At 42.4% G+C, this 23,651-nt stretch overlaps 1 protein-coding gene across 2 annotated transcripts in view; it reads left to right on the top strand.

The window, feature by feature from the left end:
• Positions 1 to 1,157: 1,157 nt before the first annotated feature.
• Positions 1,158 to 23,651, top strand: part of CCDC198 (coiled-coil domain containing 198) — a 35,935-nt gene continuing 13,441 nt past the window's right edge. The window contains exons 1-5 of one of the 2 annotated variants that reach the window (XM_033953523.1): positions 1,158 to 1,521; positions 5,487 to 5,569; positions 16,990 to 17,076; positions 20,169 to 20,267; positions 22,957 to 23,113. In XM_033953523.1, the coding sequence (XP_033809414.1) occupies positions 1,305 to 1,521; positions 5,487 to 5,569; positions 16,990 to 17,076; positions 20,169 to 20,267; positions 22,957 to 23,113 (643 nt within the window). In that variant the 5' untranslated portion in view covers positions 1,158 to 1,304. Of the gene's footprint in view, positions 1,522 to 5,486; positions 5,570 to 16,989; positions 17,077 to 20,168; positions 20,268 to 22,935; positions 23,114 to 23,651 lie in introns of both variants that reach the window. The other variant, XM_033953522.1, reaches the window with a different exon arrangement.

Here is a 23,651-nt window from a genome sequence, read left to right as displayed (position 1 = left end):
AGGGGGCCAAGGAGAGAGACAGACAGAAAGAAAGAAAGAAATACAGACAGACAGGGGACCAGGGAGAGACAGGAGGGCAGGGAAAAAGAAAGAAAGAATGAAAGAAAGAAAGAATGAAACGCCTCAGAGCTCCATTGTGCTAAAAGTCTACACATCTATTCTAGCACCCGTTAATGCAACGAGCTTAAACACTAGTAAATAAATAAATACTTCCCATTCTCCAATCATAAATAGATTCCGAGAGCAGTGGCGTAGCGAGGTTGAGAGGCGCTCCTCCCCATCCTCTTCTCTGTCCCCCACCTCCACATGCTTCTCCTCCGCCCCCTGCTGCATGTATGCCGCTTCTCTGGCACAGGCAGAAACTCCCAAACTGCTGTCTCACCAGCGTTGACGCTTCCTCTGATGTCACTTCCTTGGCGATGCACATGCGCAGCAGTGGGGGGTGGGGAAGGAGCAGGACGGGTGCCTGCGCCCTCACCAAGACAGTGCCCGGGGCATACTCCCCCCTTACTATGCCATTGCCCAAGAGCCTTGGAAACCTTCATACTTCATACCTGATATCATGAATTCAAAATACATATCAAGACTTGGCTTTTCCATTGAGATATTTAACATTATCAGTCAACACACTCCTTCTATCATCCTCATCTTTTCGTTTTTTCCTGATTTCCTCGGATTCAATTGTTTTGGGTTTTTTTTTTGTCAACCACACAGAAGACATGCTTTGGTCCCTTGCAGTATATCAAGCATATTTCGAACTTGTGGTAAATTTGAACCTATGAAGATAGTTTACCTGTTAACTTTTATTGATTTTGATTTGTGTGAAAAAATAAAATATTTCCTCTTCTTTTCATGTACTTGGCTCTTTCTCTGCTCTGTTACCAGTTGAAAGACTTAGAGTTATCATATGTAGTTTTCTTTAAGGTTTTTTTTTAAATTTTTTAAGGAAAACATTTGTTTATTCTCCCTTGTGCTCATACAGAATTATTATGTCAGTCGTTTGGAATTGGCCTCCTAGACTGTGTGGTATAACTAGTTTAATGTTCAGCTGCAGCCCTGTCTCTACTGAGTGACTTTCCAAGGTGAATGTTTAACTGGCTAGGAGGAGTAGTCTCAGAGAAAGTTTCCTGGGAAACAGCCTTTTCAATCACCAGCTAGCTTGAGTATGCACGTTGGATGAGGAACTTGAGGAGAGTTTGCAAAGCTAGAGTTACTTTGAGAAAGGGCTCAAGAAACAAACCAATACTGAGTCCGTGTTCAACGGGAGAACAAATGTAGTTCCTTCCTCTTGGATAATCTGCAGAATGGGGTTGGGATACTCAAAGACCAGCCACAAAATTACCAAAGTAACTCCATTGCAGAACAGAGATGTTCATGTCTCTCTTCATTCAGCCAACTACGGATTTAATGGAAATGTGAATACAAGTTTATGTTCATTTGAGACAATGGATAAGAGAAGCGCAATGTTTGAGAGACAGCTTCCGCCTCTGAGAGAAACTCTACATGGAAGATGTCCTGAAGGTAAACTGATAGCAAGTCGGGAAGTCAATGTTTCTGTTACTGTAAGAATTGACATGCTTGTTTTTATTCCAATGTAGAAATATTTTCACAGTGGCAGGATTATCAATAGAAACTTGGTAAAGAAAAGACTGAATGAAGTTATTATTATAAAGCATATCGTAAAAGGTCACAGTTTGAACAGTTAATTTCTCTTAAGATTTTTGACATGTGATGGGGTTGTTTCAGAAATAAAATTATAGGGCCCTTTATTAAGCTGCGTGCACCTAACATACCCCCCCTTTTTTTTTTTTTTTTTTACAAAACCATACTGCAGTTTTTAGTGCCTACTGTGGCGGTAACAGCTCCAACGCTCATAGACATTCGATGAGCATCGGAGCTGTTACCGCTGTGGCTGGTGTTAACCCCCCCCCCCTAAGGTTTTGTAAAAGGGAGGGCGTACTGTGGGATGCATTTAGGTGTTCTGCAGAAATGGCCATATTTGTGCATACTAACCCCATGCCAGAATGTTTTAGAGAGGTGGAGAACGGGCATTTCTGTAAGTCATGGTAGATGTTTAGACCATGGCCTGAAGCACTAAATGCTCTGATGCTCATAGGAATTCTATGAGCATTGGAGCAGCGTTGGAGCATTTAGCACTTCAGGCGTTGTACAAACCTCTAGGGGGAGGGGGGAGGGAATAATTGGATAATAGGGTTATTTATTTATTTTTTAAATTTATATAGAAATATGACAGCAGATAAAGGCCAAATGGCCCAACTAGTCTGCCCATCTGCCACTATCTCTTTCTCTCTCCAAGAGATCCCACGTGCCTATCCCAGGTCCTTTTGAATTCAGACACAGTCTCTGTCTCCACCACCTCTTCCGGGAGACTGTTCCACGCATCTACCACCCTTTCTGTAAAAAAGTATTTCCTTAGATTACTCTGGAGCCTATCACCTTTATATCTAGACGATTTCCATATAAAACATACATAGCATAAAATTAACATTATTACAAAAAGCTGAGTCATCATGATATTTCTTGCCCATTTTGCCTTTCCAAATAGAAATCTTTCTTTACACGAAAGCAGATAAAAATAGCTGCATTTTCAATAGTGGTTTTTTTTTTTTAATTTCAAACAACAAAAGGAAAAAAAACACGGTCTACAGTGAGTGGAACACAAATCAAAACAAAGAAAACTGCAGACAGATGTACAAAGATGCAGGCTAAATGTATTAAAACAAAATCATGAATGCGGTTAATGTTACCACCTTCAACCAAATCAGAGGACCCGACACGGTCCGTGTTTCGGTAAACACGCCTTCATCAGGGGTCCCAGGTGGATAAGGTATCAAATAAAACCGCAGACCAAAACTATAATAATACTACACACTGCTCGTTGATAACTGCAATGGTGAAACTGACCATTTCAACCAGTCAACACATAGTTGTAATTGCCCCATTTATGCATTCCACATTTTAACACCTGCCACACAAAAAGCAGCTGCTCTAGTCTCTGCTTATCACACTTTAGGCGGTTTCAAGTGACATGGCATTTCCTGGACGCAGTGCCCCACCGAGATAGTATAATATCAGCAATTGCTTCAAATATAAAAGGTAAAGCATTTGATGAACAATCAACATTGGCAGCATCTCACAATCAGCTTTAATTGGAGATCATTGAAACTTAGGTGCCTAACTCGAAAAATGATCCTGTAAAAAAGTAGGTGCCTAGCTCAAAGCTCCAACACTAAAAATGGGTGTGGTTAGGGGCGGATCATGGGTATTTTTGAGTTAGGCGCCTCTTTGTGAATTAGGTGCCGTTACACTCCGACACTGGTATCTAACTTTAGGTGAAGAAAACCCTGGCAAAATTGGGAAGTTCCTTACTGTCCCCCTACTCTAGAAATCAAAATGTAGTAAAAGTGAGTCAAGTATAGAACAATCAAGCCATTGTGACATCACTGATGAGGCTGGTACTTAGGCATTGGTGGAATGAAGCATTATGATGTCACAATACCAGCTCTGATTATCAGAGGCTGAAAACTTTCACACTATTTATTTATTGAATTTTCTATACTGCTCTCCCAAGATACTCAATAATTTTTCCCTGTCTGTCCCAGTGGGCTTACAATCTATCTAGGGCAATGGGGGGATTAAGTGATTTGCCCAGAGGCACAAGGAGCAACTTGGGTTTGAACCCACAACCTCAGAGTGCTGAGGCTGTAGCTTTAACCACTGCGCCACACTCTTCCCTGAACATGATAGCAGCAGTGGCCAAAATAACACTGACCTCACCAGCTGACTATTTACCTCATTCTCACAGTGGGTTTCACATTATACATTGCAAAACTGATTTTGCTAGTTGTGGACATGGGAGGTACAGGAAGAGACAATGTTTTTCAAAGGTCACATCTAAATCTTGAGCCTTATAAAGTAATTGTAGATTGTCATTTGTTAGCATGCATTGGGTTTGTTACCACACTTGAAAAATTTATGGGCTGATGCTCAGGACTTAATGCCGGAGCCAGAATTGTGCCGACATTAGGGTATGCAGAATGCACTGGGCCTAAGTGCCATATAAGGAATGGGATTCCACTAGACTGCCAGGGCCAGTGGTAACTAGGGGGTCAGGCTTGGCTTAGCTTGACCACCATGGTGGGAATCGGGCCGGATCAGGTGGGTGGGTCCACTGGATCACTAGGTTATTCTTTCTTTCCTGTCAGTGAGCCAATCAGCACACAGGCACTGACAGGAAAGATATCCCAGAGTCATGAGCAGCAGATTTCCTCCATGATGTTAAAAGGGCATGAATTTGCATGCTCATTACTTTGAGCAGGCCGAGCGGATTTTTCCACGCTGTATTCGCAGCAGAGGGCATGTCTAGCCGTGGCACACAATTTGCAATACACTGTTCTAAACAGTGCCTAACTTTGGAAAAATGTTTATAGAACAGCGCTAAGTGCTATTTTTCAGTGCCAGATTTTTTAGGTGCCACTTATAGACTCTATTCCATAGTGACAGGGGCAAAGCGATGAAAAAAGTTACATGAGAATAATGGGGCTGACATACTAGCTCAGCTATGCAAGTGGGAAAATTATTAGTGCATTAATGAAGTCCCCTTGGGAAAATTGACTACCGCACCGGGCACTGGCGTAGTAAGGGGAGGTGCAGGAGGCAGTCCGCCCCGGGTGCAAAATTTGTAAAGGCCGCGGTAACTCATCTTCTCCGCCACCCTCCTTCCCGACGCCCCCCCATCCCCCATCGCGTGCATGGGCCCCTTCCCTTCTCTCATACCTATTTCATTTTTCCTGCACAAGCAGCATTACGAACTCGCTGCCCGCGTCGGTGTCGCCTCTCTCTGACGCCACTTCCGTGCCCCGTGCCTAAAAAGTGACATCAGAGGGATAGCCGACACCACGCTGGCAGCAAGTTTGTGTTGTTGCTCTTGCCTGGAAAGTTTAAAAGGTACGAGGGAAGGGAAGGTACATGCTTGCAGCAGGTGGGTCGGGAAGATGCGGGGATGGCGGCAAAGAAGGTGGGGAGGGGCACCACTTGCCCTCGCTATTCCACTGGCACAGGGAAATGCCTTATTTGGGGCTGAACTGTTACAGAGTGATTGTCTGTTTCTATAGGTATATACAGTATATATATATACTTACACTTTACCTAGGGAGCGTATATGTGATATGTATAAGGAATGAAAATGAGAGGGAGAGAGAGAGAATATTTATCAGTAAATCAACAATCTCATGTCTCTCTAGGTGAGGTAAGTTGTTAAAGTTTAATTTATGGTGGTTAATAATTATCTGGGTTTTTTTTTTTCTGGTATGTGCATTTCTTGCAGGTCTTGCTGGATTATGATATGTTTTTAGCACTTGTGTTGCTCTGTTCCCATTAGCCTAGATTTTACACTAAAGATAACCTCAAAAGACTCATAGATTTATGTTAAACCACATTCCTGATTTGTTTTTCCATGCTTCTAGTGCCCAGGGCCATTTCTTATGACATCCTGTTGGAAACTGGAGAAACTAGCATTATTAAAAGGCATCCACCTCGAAGACTTCAAGTAAGATCAATTTTTAAAGGTTTTCTGATAAAAGTTCTTTAAGTGCAGACACCAAAGGCAGATGTACATCGGAGCTTCCCACCCCCATCCCGTAGACTCCACAGTCAATCCAGTTTTCAGGATATCCACAAGGAATATGCATGAGATAAATCTTCATACACTGGAGATTCAAAATAAGTAAATGTATTTCATGGATATTCCTTGTGGCTCTCCCAAAAAAACTATCTGGCGGCAGAATTTCCCCAGACAGATTTGAGAACCTCAGTTGAAATGGCTGATGTGGCTTGCACAATAATACTGACATGGGCAGACTGGATAGACCATTCAGGTCTTTATCTGCCACCATTTACTATGCTACTAAAGGTTTATTTGCAGTACTGTACAGTGATCTTTTATTTTTTTGTGTTTTTATTTGTGGTCGGTGGCTTTTTATGGACAAAATTCACTTTATAAATCCACTCTTGGAAAAAGTTCATTGGCTTCCGATTGTGCATAGGATCACCTATAAAATAATTTTGCTATCTTTCAAAACATTAATATCAAAAGTGCCATTGTTTATAGATAAACTTCTTATTCGTCCTCCCGCTCATTGAAATCTACTGACCAACACCCAGGGCCGGATTTAGATGAAAAGAGGCCCTAGGCTATTCCACTTATGAGGCCCTTTCACCTCCCATTTTTAAGTTTGTAAATTACATGAGAGATAATAGAATACATCATTACTGTGATATATATCAATATGTTAAATGAAACATGGTACTAACCTTTATTAAAAATGTGACACGGATAATAAATAAAAAAAAGTCGAGAACACTTATTTGGACATTTATTCTCAGCACCATATATAGTACTTGTAACAATAACTAATCAAACATAACACACAACATTGCCCCTTCCTATGTCTATAGTGCCCCCAGTGCGTCCTTCCTCACCTCACTCCCCCTCCGATGCCCGCCTGCCTCCCATCTCCCTTCCATTGAACACCCCCCCATGCCATCCTGCCTGCCTTCCATTAACCCCCCCACCCCCCATCCGATGCCAGCCTGCCTGCCTCCCATCCCCCTTCCACTGAAACACCCCCCCCCCCCGATGCCGCCCTGTTCTGACGGATCCACGTTTTGCCTCTCTCCCTGTGGGGCTGGGCTTTGCCCAGCTATTTCCGGACTGATGTCTTTCCCTCCCCGATCCTCCTCCCAGGGCGAGAAAAAGAAAGGGAGAAGCCGAGTCGGTGCCCCGTTGCGGCTGGAGCCGGTTCTGATCCTGAAGCGTAGAATTTCTCCTTATTTTCGGTTCAGTGTTTTAGTGTTCACTGTTTTTAGAATAGTGTAATTATAATTTTGCTAACAATTTGAATGTAGGCCCCTCTTGATCCTGAGGACCTAGGCTGAAGCCTAGTTAGCCTATAGGAAAATCCGGCCCTGCCAACACCTATTAACTATCCCCTCACTGAAGATAATTTTTTATAAAAGCCATGAAATTTTCTCTGTTACCACATCTCAACTTTGGAACGCCCTATTGCCCCGCCTTAGAAAGGAAAAAAATTCTAGACTGATTCATAAGAACAAAAGAATTGCCCAGCAGTCCGCTCACGCGACGGCCCTTAGGTTAAAGACCAGTGCCCTAACTGAGTCTAGCCTTACCTGCGTACGTTCTGGTTTAGCAGGAACTTGTCTAACTTTGCCTTGAATCCCTGGAGGGTGTTTTCCTGGTGGTTCAGTGTGTATCAAAAGTCATACCGTATATACTCGAATATAAACCAGGATCTTTGGGCCAAAAAATTGGGGGGGTCCCGGTTTATATTCGGGTCATCCCCCAGTGATAACCCAAAAACCCTCCCGGACTTCCTTGCGTACCTGTTCCCTGGTGGTCCAACGTGTATCCCGCCCTGAAATCCATTGTAAGGTAGAAGCTAGCGGTGCACCCGGGCTGGCACACAGGAGCAAGCTTTTCGTACTCCCGGCCAGCCCTGCACCGCTCCTTGATAGGCTGCCGCAAGTTCTTGCAGGATTCGCAGTTCTCACGGCAGCCTATCAAGGAACAGTGCAGGACTGGCCAGGAGCACGAAAAGCTTGATCCTGCATGCCGGCCCGGATACACTGCTGGCTACTACCTTACAATGGATTTCAGGGCGGGATACACGTTAGACCACCAGGGAACAGGTACGCGAGGAAGTCCGGGAGGGTTTCGGGTGATCACTGGGGGATGACCCGAATATAAACCGGGACTCCCCATTTTTGGGCCAATTTTTTGGCTCAAAAATCCTGGTTTATATTCGAGTATATACGGTATGACTTTTGAATTTTTCCAATGCAGGTTCAGCATACAAATAATTTGGTAGATTATTCCAGAGCTGAGGAGCTACAACCAAAAAAATAGTAGATCTTCTTGTACCTATTACTTATCCACGTTAAACTTCATTTGCCATGTCACGACCCATTTCTCGAGCATGTTTATGTCACGTTGCAGGTCTTCGCAGTCCCCCTGTGTCTTCACTACTCTGAATAACTTCGTATCATCTGCAAATTTTATCACCTTGCTTGTCGTACCAATTTCCAGGTCGTTTATAAACATGTTGAAGAGCACTGGTGCAAGCACTGAACCCTGCAGCACTCCACTCGTGACGCTTTTCCAGTCCGAGTATTATCCATTTACCCCCTCTCTCTGTTTCCTATCTGCCAACCCGTGCTCTTCAACATATTTATAAAGGCAAACTCAAAAACTTTCCATTTAAGGATGCCTTCAATCTATTTGTAAACCTCTTTCAAGTATACCAGGATCCTCCATATTCTCCCCAAACATAAGAACATAAGAGGTTGCCTCCGCTGAGTCAGACCAGAGGTCCATCTCGCTCAGCGGTCCGCTCCCGTGGCGGCCCATCAGGCCTAGTTGCCTGAACAGTGTCCCTGACTAATTCTGTACTGTCTCTAATCCTATCCCTATAACCTACCTCTACTCCTATCTATACCCCTCAATCCCTTAGTCTTCCAGGTACCTATCTAAACCTTCTTTGAAGCCCTTTAGCGTGCTCCTGCTTATCACATCCTCCGGTAGCACGTTCCATGTATCCACAACCCTCTGGGTGAAAAAGAACTTCCTGGCATTTGTTCTAAAACTTCCCCCTTTCAATTTCTCTGAGTGCCCCCTTGTACTTGTGGTTCCCCATAATTTGAAAAATCTGTCCCTATCTACTCTTTCTATGCCCTTCATGATCTTGAAGGTTTCTATCATGTCTCCTCTAAGTCTCCGCTTTTCCAGGGAGGAAAGCCCCAGCTTTTTCAGTCTGTCAGTATATGAGAGGTCCTCCATACCCTTTATTAGCTTCTTGTTCTTGCCATTATTGTTCTGCTATCCTGTTATGATTGTGCTTCTTCCCTCTATCCCTTTTGTTTCAAGTTGTCCATCCACTCTGTCCTTTGTAACGTAATCAGTATGTTTTGTGTCTTTTAAAGTGTACCTTTGTAAGAGACTTGGCTGAGGGGCTTCAAGGTAAAATTACATTATTCGCCGATGACGCCAAACTATGCAACATAGTAGGCAACCGCACAACAGATGAAAGCACAGTGCCCGACAAAAGCTCAATGCCCGACAGTGTGACACAGGACCTACTCCTGCTGGAGCATTGGTCAAAGACTTGGCAACTAAGTTTCAATGCCAAAAAATGCAAGGTCATGCACCTTGTCGGCAAAAATCCATGCAGGACTTACACCCTAAATGGTGAGATCCTAACAAGGACTGTAGCAGAACGTGTCTTGGGAGTGATCATTACCAAAGACATGAAGACTGCCAATCAAGTGGAGAAAGCTTCATCCAGGGCTAGACAAATCATGGGCTGTATCCGTAGAAGTTTCGTCAGCCATAAGCCCGAGGTCATAATGCCGTTGTACAGATCCATGGTGAGACCCCATCTGGAATACTGTGTACAATTCTGGAGGCCGCATTATCAAAAAGATATGCAGAGAGTTGAGTCGGTTCAGCGAATGGCCACCAGGATGGTCTCAGGTCTCAAGGATCTCCCGTATGAGGAACGACTGGGTAAGTTGCAGCTCACTCAAGGAACGCAGAGAGAGGGGAGATACGATCGAGACGTTCAAATATGTCACAGGCCGTATCGAGGTGGAAGAGGATCTCTTTTTCCTTAAAGGACCCACGGCAACAAGAGGGCATCCGTTGAAAATCAGGGGTAGGAAATTTCATGGCGACACCAGAAAATATTTCTTCACCGAAAGGGTGGTTGATCGCTGGAATAATCTTCCATAACAGGTAATTGAGGCCAGCAGCGTGCCAGATTTTAAGAAAAGATGGGATTGGCATGTGGGATCTCTTCATGGAGGTAGTTAGGGGGTGGGCCATTAGTGTGGGCAGACTAGATGGGCCGTGGCCCTTTTCTGCCGTCATGTTCTATGTTTCTATTTTTAATGATTGTATATCGCCTACGAATTTGATAGATGATCAAACCAAATTTTAATAAAACTTGAAAACTTGAAATCAGTGTCCTCACACGCTTTTGGTCTCCTGAATGAGAGCACCAGTGATGTATCCCATTTCATACTGTTTATTATGTTATGATCACTGTTGTCAAATGATATCATATGAGAAGCCACTGAAAAGCTCTCAGCCCAACCAACAAAGTTGGGGCAGTCTCCACCGAGGGCTATATGCATGTCCAGCAATTTTTTCATTCCATATTTTTCCAACAGAACAAAAAAGTGGAAAATTACTGGACTAAGGGCTCCTTTTACGAAGCCGCGTGAGTGGTTTGCTAGCCACTACCGCCTCCTCTTGAGCAGGCGATAGTTTTTCAGCTAGTGCGGAGGTTAGCGCGTGATAAAAAAAACACAGCTTCGTAAAAGGAGCCCTAAGTTTATAGCCATTGATGGAGATTGCCCCAACTTTGTTGGTTGGGCTGAGGGCTTTTCAGTAGCCCCTCGTATGTTATGAATTATTGATCCTATAATGCCTTGATTTGATTTACAGTCAGAAAAGGTAGTATATAGATGTCTGAATAGAGTAAAAATCATTTAGTAGAATTGAGTTTTAACATTATGCTATAAAAGGGAATAGTTCACCAAATTCCTCCTTTTTACCATATCAGCAGCAAAATAATTCACCAGTCTTGCCCGTTGTTTAAATTGCTCAGTTCTATACAAAATGCGTTTTGAGATGTCAGATGCTGCCATCTAGTGTCACTTTTAGAAAGAACACACTGTATTAGCAAAATCAAAAGAAATGGACCATATAGGAGCTATAGATGTATATACAGTATAATACATTGCTGTATTTGTATTATATTATTATGTGGATAGACTAAACATACCACTTACAGAGTCTAGATCATTAATCTTTCTTAATTAATTTTACCAGAAGGAACATGTGCTGAACATAACTTCATTTTGGTTCATTTTTAATCAGTTTTCATTACATTCTTATTTGAGAAACCAGAGATCAATCTTTTAATTTATTCTATTTGTTTCCATTAGAGAAAATGGGGAAAACTATTTTGAGCTCCACCAGTGGGGTTTCCATTCAGTTTTCATTAAACCTGATCAAAAATAACTGGTAAACATCTGCAGCAGGGGGAAGGGAACAGCACTTATAAAAGACATCAAGGAACATTTATTTATTTTATTTCTTTTACAAGTTAGAAATTTATTTTACTTAAAATACTGCTATTAATTCCAAATTCATTTAGAGGTGTACAATTTAAAAAATATAAATAGAAACACCCAGAAAAGAAATATATTAATTATAGAACAGACCTTCCCCCAAAGTATATCACCCCCTAAAATAACATTTATTTCCCACCTACCCATATACAATTTTAGGTAGGTTACAATAATGCATCAGAAATAATAAATTGGTATAATAAGAACACATATAACCACAGTAAAAACAGAAACATAAGGGAATAATATTCAGCAGTTTTATTAAGCCTGGATATTCAATGCCAAGCCATATCCAGGCTCCAGTACTCAATATTAAAGTACTGTGGCTAGCAAGAAGTTAACCGGGCACCAGTCAACATTCAACATTAGCTTGATGAATAAAGTTAGGACAGCCTTTTTGTGGTCCTAACTTTACGATAGGCCGCTGAAAAGTTCTCAGCCCGACCAACAAAGTCGGGGCAGTCTCCATCAAGGGCTATACACATAACATAAGAACATAAACAGTGCCTCCGCCAGGTCAGACCATAGGTCCATCCTGCCCGGCAGTCCGCTCCCGCGGCGGCCCAAACAGGTCACGACCTGTCTGAATCTCCAGAAGGGGTCCCCTTGCCACCTTGGTTTCCCATTTAAGTCCTAGCTTCCCATCGAAGTCCTAACCCTCCGGTCTTGCACATGCACGACCTGGTTGGGTTTCTATACTTATTACCTGGCTAGCTTTCTATACCTGTGTTACATCCCAGCACCTCTCTCAGTATCCCACGATCCCTTTATCCCTCAGGAATCCGTCCAATCCCTGTTTGAATCCCTGTACCGTACTCTGCCTGATCACTTCCTCCGGTAGCGCATTCCAAGTGTCCATGACCCTTTGGGTGAAAAAAAACTTCCTTGCATTTGTTTTGAACCTACCTCCCTTCAGTTTCTCCGAATGCCCCCTCGTACCTGTTGTCCCCTTCAGCCTGAAGAATCTGTCCCTATCCACCCTCTCTATGCCCCTCATGATCTTGAAGGTCTCTATCATATCTCCCCTGAGCCTCCTTTTCTCCAGAGAGAAGAGCCCCAGCCTATCCAACCTCTCAGTGTATGGGCAGTGTTCCAGCCCTCTTACCATTTTCGTTGCTCTCCTTTGGACTCTCTCAAGTACCGCCATGTCCTTCTTGAGGTGCGGCGACCAATACTGAACGCAGTATTCCAGATGTGGACGCACCATCGCTCGATACAATGGCACGATGACTTCCCGCGTCCTGGTTGTTATGCCCCTCTTTATGATGCCCAGCATCCTGTTGGCTTTTTTCGAGGCTGCAGCGCACTGTGCAGATGGCTTCAGTGATGCATCCACCAGCACACCCAAGTCTCTCTCAAGTCTGCTGTCTCCCAACAATGCCCCCCCCCCCCAATTTGTAGTTGAACAACGGATTCTTTTTCCCTATATGCATGACCTTGCATTTTTCCACGTTAAAGCGCATTTGCCATTTGTTTGCCCAGTCTTCCAGCTTGTCCAGGTCCCTTTGCAGTGATTTTCCACTTTTTTTGTTCCATTAGAAAAAGCGGGATGAAGAAAGTGGAAAATCACTGGACTATGTGTATAGCCCTTGATGGAGACTGCTCCGACTTTGTTGGTCGAGCCGAGAACTTTTCAGCGGCTACTCGTATTTGCTTATTTATGCTGGGTTTTACTAAATGGCACTAGAGGTTTTTAGCACGGGCTGGCGAGGTCAAAGCTCTGACACGCTTAGGAATTCTATGAGCGTTGGAACATTTACCTCACTGGCCCACGCTACAAACCTCTAGCTCCGTTTAGTATAAGGAGCCCTTAATCGGTTAGTGGTCTGAACATTGAGTGGTGTCAATATTAACCAGTTAAGTATTGGCTCCCCCCCAAGCTCCGCCACAGTCACTCTAGCACTAACTGGACAGTGCAAGGGTGTCAGTGCTGATATTCAGCAGTACTATTCATTAAAAAGCAGCTGAATTTCAGTGGATAGGGAGGCACTTGCAATTTAACTAGACAGGAGGCTCTCCTGCTCAGTAAAATTGCATTACATATCGACCCCCGTCAATTCTAAATAAAGGGCAGAGGATACAAACCATGACATGAACACCAAGGCTGTAGAAGAGGGGAAAAGCACCTCAAAAAAATGATGAACAGCCAATTCCATCCCTGGCTGTATTCCAATCCAAGCTCAAGACCCACTTCAATGAGGTTGCTTTTAATTCCTAATCCACACTCACTCTATGGAATTCATACCTGAGGAACTTCTCAACCCCGTACTTGTCATATTTGTCTCACTAGAGGCTGGTCTTGTCAGACAAATCTGATCAATTTCTTTGACTGGGTGACCAGCGAATTGGATAGAGGGAGCGCGCTAGATTTTAGCAAAGCCTTCAATAGTGTTCCACACAGGCATCTAATAAATAAGCTGAGTGCTCTTGATATGGGCCCCAAAGTGACAAACTGGGCCAGGAACTGGTTGAGTGGAAAGCGACAGAGGGCAGTGGTTAGGGTTACCAGATTTTCCCCGAAGGAAAATCCAGACCCATGGCCACGCCCACAGGCCCACCCAGATCCACCCCGTTCTGACTGCATCACACCCCATTCTGCCCCCACCAGCCCTGCCCCCAGATGGCATCCACACATGCATGGATGCAATGCAATGACATCACGTGCACGGGCGCATGTGCGTGACGCCACCAGGTTGCGTCTGTACATGCAAGGATGTCCCCTTCCGACCCAAATTTTACAGGAAGCTTTTCAAAACCTGGACAAAGTGCCAGGTTTCGAAAAGCCGTCCAGACCCCCAGACATGTCCTCGAAAAGGAGGACATGTCCGTGGAAATCCAAATGTCTGGTAGCCCTAGTAGTGGTCAACGGAGATCACTCTGAGGAAAGGGATGTTAGCAGTGGTGTGCCTCAAGGTTCAGCTCTTGGGCCTGTTCTTTTAACATTTTTGTATATGATATTGCCGAAGGGCTGTGGGGTAACATTTGCCTCTTTGCAGATGACCCCAAAATTTGCAGTTGAGTAAACACTCCTGATGGTGTGAATAACATGAGGAAGGATCTAGCGAAGCTTGAAGAATGGTCTGAAAATGGATAGCTAAGATTTAATTCTATGAAATGCAAGATCATGCATTTGGGCTGCAAAAGCCCGAGGGAACTGTACTGTTTAGGAGTCAAAGAACTTTTGTGTATTAAAGAGGCGTGGGACTTTGGTGTGATAGTATATGATGATCTTAAGGTGGACAAACAGGACGGGAAGGTGACGGCAGAAGCTTAGAAGGATGCTAGGGTGCATAGGGAGAGGTATGGCCAGTAGGGAAAAGGAGGTATTGATGCCGCTGTAAAAGACTCTGGTGGGACCTCATTTAGAATATTGTGTGCAATTTTGCAGACCGCACCGTCAAAAAAGATATAAACAGGATGGAATCGATTCAGAGGAAGGCTACCAAAACGGTCGGTGGTCTTCATCATAACATATATGGGGACAGACTTAAAAATCTCAATCTGTATACTTTGGAGAAAAGATGGGAAAGGGGAGATATGATAGAGATGTTTAAGTCTAGAAGTAAAAAATGTTATTAGCCAAGTGGTGGAAGCACCCACTGAAAAAACCTTTATTTACAGTGGAGAAAAAGCCTCAATCTTATTTAATATTTAGATGGCAACCCACTGAGTTTTTTAGCCGTTCAACTTCTGTATCATAGGCAACAAAAAACCTCCACAACTATCAAAAATGTAATTTACAACATGGGATATCACCCCACCACTGTGCGCAGGGAAAATAGGAAAAAAGAACAAGAGACAATGTTACACTTATCTTCACATCATGATGTCACTCTCCCAGAGCGTACTGCTCAATTCCAACGTGTCGATCTTCCTGCCATAGCATCAACAATAAATTCACAGCATTGGAGTGAAGACAAGTGAATCTGTATTCCAACAAGGCTCTTGTTTCGCCAACGAGTGGCTGCATCAGGGAAATTTCCAAAAAGCTCTCGCTCTCTCCAGCTCCGCACACTGCTTGGCTCCAAAATGGCGCCCAGGGGGTACCATGTCATCCTTCACCTCAGGCAGCAGATTGCCATGAGTTGCCCTTGGAGGGAAGTGCTGTCAGTAGAAGGGAGCACGAGGACAAAAGTTATGCTTGGGGATTGAGGAGGGCTAGAAAAATATGCCACCTATGGGGAGGGAGAGGAGGAAATAATGCTGCCTGTGGATGGTCCCAGGAAAAAGCTCTGCCTGTTTGGGGTGGGGAGGGGGCTATGTTTTTCTATATACAGTATGTGCATGGTATGGGGAAGTGCTGGTAAGGAGAGAGGAAGGGAGAAAGCTGGGATTTAGAGAAGGAGAAAAGAAGTGCTGGTGTTAGGCTTAAGGGAGGGGGGGGAGGGAAAGTGCATTCTCCCTTTCCTTATTAATGTGAATGTGAGAGGGGGCAGGATGAGAGAAATTTCCCATGGTGCTGGTTCATTTCATTTATAAAAATATCTTCACTATGTTAATATGCTGGCTTCATTTTCAGTGTTTTTGTAATGTATCAATACCCTCCCCCCAATGAAACAGTCAAACTGTACCCATGCCACAGACCATGGGCAATATTCTTTGAGAATAGCTGGCATCCACTAACTGTAAAGTGCTCTGTATGCCTTTTAGCACTATATAAATGTGTAATAACAGTAGGTCCCTATATGTAAGACATCAAAAATCTTAAGCAGTGAGGAAGGTCTGTGTGACACATCTTGGTTTGGAAGCCTATATAGAAAATCTTGAAGAAGAGGTTTAGGCCCAGATTCACTACAGATAGCGATTCAATCGCTGTTGGCCAAATCCTGGCTGATTTTGAAACAGCAATTGATTCACTGTCTTTTTTGCATGCAAATGATTTGCGGGGAGGTGCTAATCATTTGCATGCAAACTCCTGACTCATTTGCTCAGTGAGCAATTGAGTCAGGGCAGAGTTTCCTGTCACTGCTGTTAGGGCTTCTGCCGGGTTTTGGGGTTTTTTTTTTCATTTTTTTAATGGCAGAGATATTTTGCATGTATTACACACGCAAAATATCTTACCAATAAAAAAAATTGAAAAAAGCCCCCCCCCCAACAGCGCCCCCTCTCCCAACCCCCAAAAATGGAAGGAGGGATGCCAACTCCCTCCTGCTGTTGGGACCCCCCCCCCCCAACTCCCTCCTGACATTTGTGGGTCGTGTGGGGGGTGGCGCGTTTGTCAGGGGGGAGGGGGAAGCGGCGATTTTTTGACAGGTTCTGCCTGTCTTTTATTCTTTTTTTTTTTAATGGGTAACACATGCAAAATATCTGTGCCATGGAAAAAAAAGAATAAAAAAGACAGGCAGACCAGTCAAAAAACTGGCAGACCTGTCGGTAACTGTGTTATCGACAGATCTGCAGCAGTCGGGTTTTAGGATAGTAAAACCCAATTCAAAATAGCCAAGCAATTGTTAGTGAATCAATCGCTTGGCTATTTTGTGTGGGGTTTTATTAATTTAAATGGGAGGATCGAATCGGGTAGGAGATTGATTGGGCAGCAGTATAGTGAATTGGGACGGGGTCGGGGAACGATTGCAAAACCAGTAAAACTGGTTTTGCAATCATTGTTACAGGATCGGCAGGTTTAGTGAATCTAGCCCTTAGTTCTATTTCAGGTTAGCTTTCAAGAATTCTAATATATTCCAGTTCACATATTGTTGTTACATGTTGTAGCCTCAATGGTCATACACTGCTGAATGATATGAATTTTACCTGCAGAAACTTAACCCTGCTGAACTTTCCTCAGTGATAACCTCTGAAATGCTCTTAAAGAAGCAAGAAGCAGTGACTGCACGAAAGACAAAGGTGAGGCCCTTTACTTCATGAAAGAGAACACATGAACCTCAAAGAGTTAATACGTTAAAGAAAATCTGACATATTTATGAAGGCAATTTCTGAGTTCAATAGTCTGTGTAGGATCTGTGATGTCATAAAGCCTCACGGACCACTCACTCTCTGAATATCCTCTAACACTGATTGGTCTGTGAAACACCAGTGAGGCAGACACGGCTGTCATGTGTCAACATTAGCACAAAGAAGAGTGGATGAACACAGAAAAAGACAAAAAGGCCGATACAAATAAAAGTAATATTAATAATAAAAAATTTATTTATATACCACAATACCTCACGGTTCAGTGTGGTTTACAATAATAGGTAAGAACTGTAAAAACAGTGAATTTACACCATAAAACACAGTACATTATATATATAATATAACATTATGAAATGATTAATTTCTCTAGATTATACATATTTATCAAGTTTCAAGTTTATTAAAATTTTGTTATACCGCCAAATCAGATTTCAAGGCAATGTACATCAAAAAATTAAAAAGTACATATATTTAAAAATACAATCTTCTAAAGGCCTGGTAAGAAGAAGAATTTAAGATCAAACCACTAAAACTTTTGTTCCAAAGTCCTGCCTGAAATTAAAAAATAAAAGTAAAAGACATTTTTAATTTTTACTTTCATTTCTATCGGCCAACTGGGCTACTATTAAGATGTGTTATTTTTGCACAGGCCCCATTTTATACAATGAGATGTAGGCCCTCTTCTATCAAACCGCGATAGAATTCCTATGAACATCGGAGCAGTTACCGCCGCTGCCAGCGCTAAAACCCGCACTAAGCGTTCGTATAAGAGGGTTTTATTGCACTATAGACTTCAAATCTAAAAATTCTACTGTGTGTGTCTAGTATCAGTATAGAAATAAGTAGTAGTAGTAGTTTCCAATAAGAACTTTCGTAATATAATGTAAATAAATAATTAAGTTCAAGTACAATAAATATAAGACATTAAAAAAAACATCAAAACATAACACTACAATCAATCGTAGAGTTCTTACTTAACTCGAGCGCGATTATTTATCGAGAAATTTCTCTACAGGACATACATCTCTACCCTGTTCCATAATATTATTTATTTTGATTTATTGCCTGCTCTCCCAGAAAGCTCAGGGCAGGTAACAGAAGAACAAACACGGATTCTGAGAACGAGCTAACAGAAAAACTGGGAGGGTAAAAGAATAACAGGGGGGACCTAGGTACAATATTAAAGGCTAACAATTTATCATCAAGGAACAATGCACAGATTCCGTAGGCATAGGATCTAGGTACAAGGTGAGGCTAACATGTTATCATATACAGAGGGGAATCGGTCGGAGCAAGGGCATACATAGTTTAGGGGGCGGAGCCTCTGGATACACCGAGAGCATAGCAGGGCACGGACTGAAAAACCTGTTGGAGGTAAATAGAGGGGATATCAAGCCGTAGGGTAGTCTTGTACATAAAAACACACAGACACAAAGAATATTCACACAAACTCATACATACAAATAGTCAAGAGTACAAATACACATACATGAATAGAGGCAGAGAAAAATGCAATACGTGCAAATATATATGCACACTCAAACACAACCATGCACACACATATAAGCATAACAGAAATACACATGCACATGAATAAAAGAAGCATGGATGTACAAGCACATAAAGGCCTATTTCAGATAGAATGCAAAAATAGGTATTGATATCTCCAGGTAAGTATGATTCCAGTATTATTTTAGAAAAGGATCTGTCAAAATAGAGACTTTTCTGTAATACATTCAGGAATTTACATGTATGTTATGCCTATGTGTAGTGGGAGCATCTATTTTTACAATTCTGCTCTTTCTTTAAAAAAAAAGAAAAAAAAAATCAGACAAATATCCCAATGACAAGAAAGAAGGGAACAAAGCTTCTAAAGCTAATGGGTGAGTCTGCTTACGGTGAAAAGCAGGTGCAGGAATGTCATGTCTGCGATGTCATTAAGTTTTGATGACCAGTCAGCATGTGTGCTGGATGATCATGCGTGCTCATTGGTCAGACACCAACAGGGCAGCTCGGCTTGGCTAACTTGACACAGTCAATATCAGCACACTTCCATCCCTCCTGCAGATAAAAACTCAACGTGAACATTTATAGACATAGGGGCTCACAAAAATGCAACATAGCAAACAAATGATAAGGCATTCGAACACACTTACAGTCTGTTTGCAGTCCTGTTTGCGGCAATGGTGGAAAAGGAAAATGCAAGAAGCAGCAGGCTGGCGATATAAGAGACCTGGAGGCGGGTGCCCAGAACTCTGATGCTTCTGGGAGGCTGTTTTCAAAGGTGACAGGTCAAATGCGTGCAAGACAATAACGCGCAGACAAAAACGCAATAGTGCGCAAACACAATAGCGCGCGAGACAATTGAGCGCAAGTATAACTCAGCACAAGACAATTGAGCACAAGCATAACTCAGCGCAATGACAATTCAGAGCGCTCACTTGTCTTGCGCTAAGTTGTCCGCGCCTCTTTGTCCGCGCGCCATTGTCTTGCGCGCAATTGTCTATGAACCGTTTTCAACTACGAGGTAAGTTCTAAGGATAAGTTCAGCCTGCAGCTGGGTGATGTGGTGAAAGTGTTATCCAGGGACTCAGAGATCTCTGGAGAGGGCTGGTGGACAGGCCAAAATGAAGAGCACATGAGTGCTTGTAACTACGAGTACATGAGCAGAGACTTGATGGGCTACTGCGGATGGGCATACTGAATGGACCATTTGGCCTTTATCTGCCATCCTGTTTCTATCAGCTTCACAGTGAGAGGATCATGGGCCATGCTGCTCCACACCTGCTTTTCATAATAAAAAGGCTTGCCCATCAGCATTAGATGCTTTGTTCCCTTCTTTCTTGTCGTTAAGATATTTGTCCGATTTTTTTTAAAGACAGAGCATAGTTGACAATGTGATAAGCCAAATGGAATCTAGTTCTAGCTGCAGGAATTATGCTTTGATCTACTATATAGGATGGATATTTTATGGTGTGGTTTGTAGTCAGAATTGAGCTAAATCATTGTATTTTACCCATAAGGAGCTAGAAATGAGAGTGCAAACTGCCAAACAGACCTCTGGGACACGACAGCATTTACTCAAGAAGCAAATGCTAGAACTAAATCGCAAGCGACAAGAGGTAACTCCGTGCTAGCATTCTTTTATTGTTTGTATTTGTGTTGAAATCTTTGTGGGAGGGTACTTCAATGAAGCAGGCGTGAGCATTTACATACCAGTCACGCATGTAAATGTTCAGAATATGGGTTCACGCTGGACCTGCTGGATTGGGCCTATTTCTCATATGGGCATACATATTGGGGACTTTGGGAGGAGCCTGGGATGGCTGCACATTTACATGCAGAACATTTAAGGGGTATTCTATAAGTTATACACAGATCACCATCAATTAGGCACATATACGCCAGCGTGCATGCTTGTGCTTAGGCGTACATGCATTTCTATACTTGGTTGCACTATTATTCTATAAAGGAAAGTAGGCATCTTATAAAATAGGCACCCACTAGGGGCCTTCAGGGCACCTATATAAAGCATAGGCACACTGTTTTAGAATTACCCCCTACAAGGGCAATTCTCTAACCTAGATGCTCACATTTATGCATGTTTAGAATACTAGCGCGTATGTGCATATGTCCACACATGTCTAAACACGTGTTAGCAGGGCAATGCTAGTATCCTATAACAGAACCTAGGGGCCTATAAAGGAACTAGAACAGAAACCTACCATGTGGCCTCAGGGTGCCTAAATGGAGACGCCTTGTTCTAAGAAGTCCCATTGTGGTTTTGAGAGGAGATCTAATAGAGATCCATAAAATCACGAGCGAGGTGGGACAGTTAAAGACAGAACAGTTGTTTAACCTTTTAAAACAAGAGGACACTCCATGAAGGCTAAAGAGACTAGGGTTCTTCTACTTGGAGAAGAGACAACTGAGGGGAGATTTGATAGAGGTTTATAAAATACTGAATGGAGTGGAACGAGCAGATGTGAATCGCTTGTGTACTCTTTCCAAAAATGCTAGGACTAGAGGTCATGCAATGAAGCTGCTAAGTAGTAAATTTAAAACAAATTGGAGAAAATATTTCTTCACTCAACATGTAATTACACTCTGGAATTTGTTACCAGAGAATGCCTTGCTGGTGTCCGATTGACGAATCAGCTTGTATGCTCATCCAACACACATGCTGATTGGTCATCAAAACTTAACAGAGTTTTAAAAAGGCTTGAATAACTTCCTATTAAATAAAAGTCCTTAAGCCATTATGAAGATGGACTTGGAAAAATCCACTGCTTATTTCTAGGATAAGCAGCATAAAAATCTGTTTTACTCTTCTGAGATCTTGCCAGGTACTTGTGACCTGAATTGGCCACTGCGAAAACAAGATACTGGGGCTTGATGTCCCAGTTTGGTAACAATTATGCTCTTAAGTCCCAAGCCAGTGGCTCTTAAAGCTGTCCTGGGGGGATCCCCAGCCAGTCGGGTTTTTAAGATATCCCTAATGAATATGCCTGAGATAAATTTGCATGAATGCCACCTCTATTATATACAAATTTGCCTCAGCCATATTCATATGATTTGAGGAAAAAATAATCCAAATTATAGTTATATTCCACCTTAGGAGTCAGCACCCAAGAAAAGGTTTAGGGCAATATGCTGAAATCTTTCAAAAGAGCAAACCGAATGCTAGGAATTATTAGGAAAGGGATGGCGAAAAAAGACAAAAAAGACTGTATTGCCCTGTAGTGCTCTGTAGTGTGACCTCACCTTAACCTAGTAACATAGTAGATGATGGCAGATAAAGACCCAAATGGTCCATCCAGTCTGCCCAACCTGATTCAATCTAAAAATTTGTTGGTTTTTTTTTCTTCTTCTTCTTCTTAGCTATTTCTGGGCAAGAATCCAAAGCTCTGCCCGGTACTGTTCTTAGGTTCCAACTCCTGAAGTCTCCGTCAAAGCTCACTCCAGTCCATCTACACCCTCCCAGCTATTGAAGCCCTCCCCAGTCCATCCTCCACCAAACGTCCATATACTGTGCAAGTCCACCCAGTACTGGCCTTAGTTCTTCAATATTTACTATTATTTTCTGATTCTAGATCCTCTGTGTTCATCCCACGTTTTTTTGAACTCCGTCACCATTTTCATCTCTACCACCTCTCTCGGGAGTGCATTCCAGGCATCCACCACCCTCTCTGTAAAGAAGAATTTCCTTACATTGCTCTTGAGTCTACCACCCCTCAACCTCAAATTATGTCCTCTGGTTTTACCATTTTACTTTCTCTGGAAAAGGTTTTGTTCTACGTTAATACCTTGCAGGTATTTGAACGTCTGAGTATTGTGTGCAATTCTGGTGCCTTATCTCAAAAAAGATATTTCGGAATTAGAAAAGGTTCAAAAAAGAACGACCAAAATTATAAAGAGGATGGAACTCCTCTCATATGAGGATAAGCATATGAGGTGAAGGCTCTTCAGCTTGGAAGGGATATGATAGATGTCTACCAAATGGATAAATGTGAATTGATGTTTATTTTTTTGAAAAGTAGTAGGAAAGGGAATTTTGAATAGAAATTGAAAAAGTGCAGAACATGGGTTACTATGATTTATCTATTCTTTGTACTTTGTATTTGTTTGCATGGTTGATATTGAGCAATTATAACTTATAGGTGATTTGCCATAATCCGAACATCATGTATGAACTAATTCAAATCTATGCTTTATTAGACTAATATCCCAAGTGTAAATGTTAAATTCTGGGGATAATGGTAACTATTTCCTATTGAATTACTTGTCCAGATGAATTATTTGCAATCACAGGCAGAACTAAAGAGAAGTCTCCAGAGGGAGGCCAGGATCAGTAAACACAAAATGAGGGAACTCAAGGCCCAGAAAGTGCGAGAAAAGGCCCAGAAATCTAACGATGAAGATGAATATTTAACAATGGAGCATGATGAAACCTTTAATACAGACACCGGTAAGCAGTGTTTTTCTATAGAGAGCAATTCTTGGTCATTCTGATAGGCTTATGGTTTAATTTTATTTAATATACTGCCCTTCCTTAGCCAATAACAGAGTGGTTTACAAAATTATAGTTAAAATAGAAAGGAACTCCATATCCATGAAAGAAATAAGGGATAGCACAGAATGGAAAAAATATATAAATTTAGGAAAAAAAATAAAATAAAACGTTCTACAGATTGCCTCACTAGTAAACCCTTTAAGAACACAAGAATCATCTAACTGAATAGAAAAAAATTTCTGAAAAAGAAATGTCTTCAAGAGAGTTGTAATACAAACCCCCCCTTGATCTAGTTCAGTGGTTCCCAACCCTGTCCTGGAGGACCCCCAGGCCAATCGGGTTTTCAGGCTAGCCCTAATAAATATGCATGAGAGAGATTTGCATATAATGGAAGTGACAGGCTTGCAAATCTGCTCCATGCATATTCATTAGGGCTAGCCTGAAAACCCAATTGGCCTGGGGGGTCCTCCAGGACAGGGTTGGGAACCACTGA

Source organism: Geotrypetes seraphini, chromosome 7 (assembly GCF_902459505.1).
Source record: "Geotrypetes seraphini chromosome 7, aGeoSer1.1, whole genome shotgun sequence".
Taxonomy (NCBI): Eukaryota; Metazoa; Chordata; class Amphibia; order Gymnophiona; family Dermophiidae; genus Geotrypetes; species Geotrypetes seraphini.
Note: the sequence above shows the minus strand (reverse complement) of the source record. Positions and strands in the feature narration are given on the sequence as shown.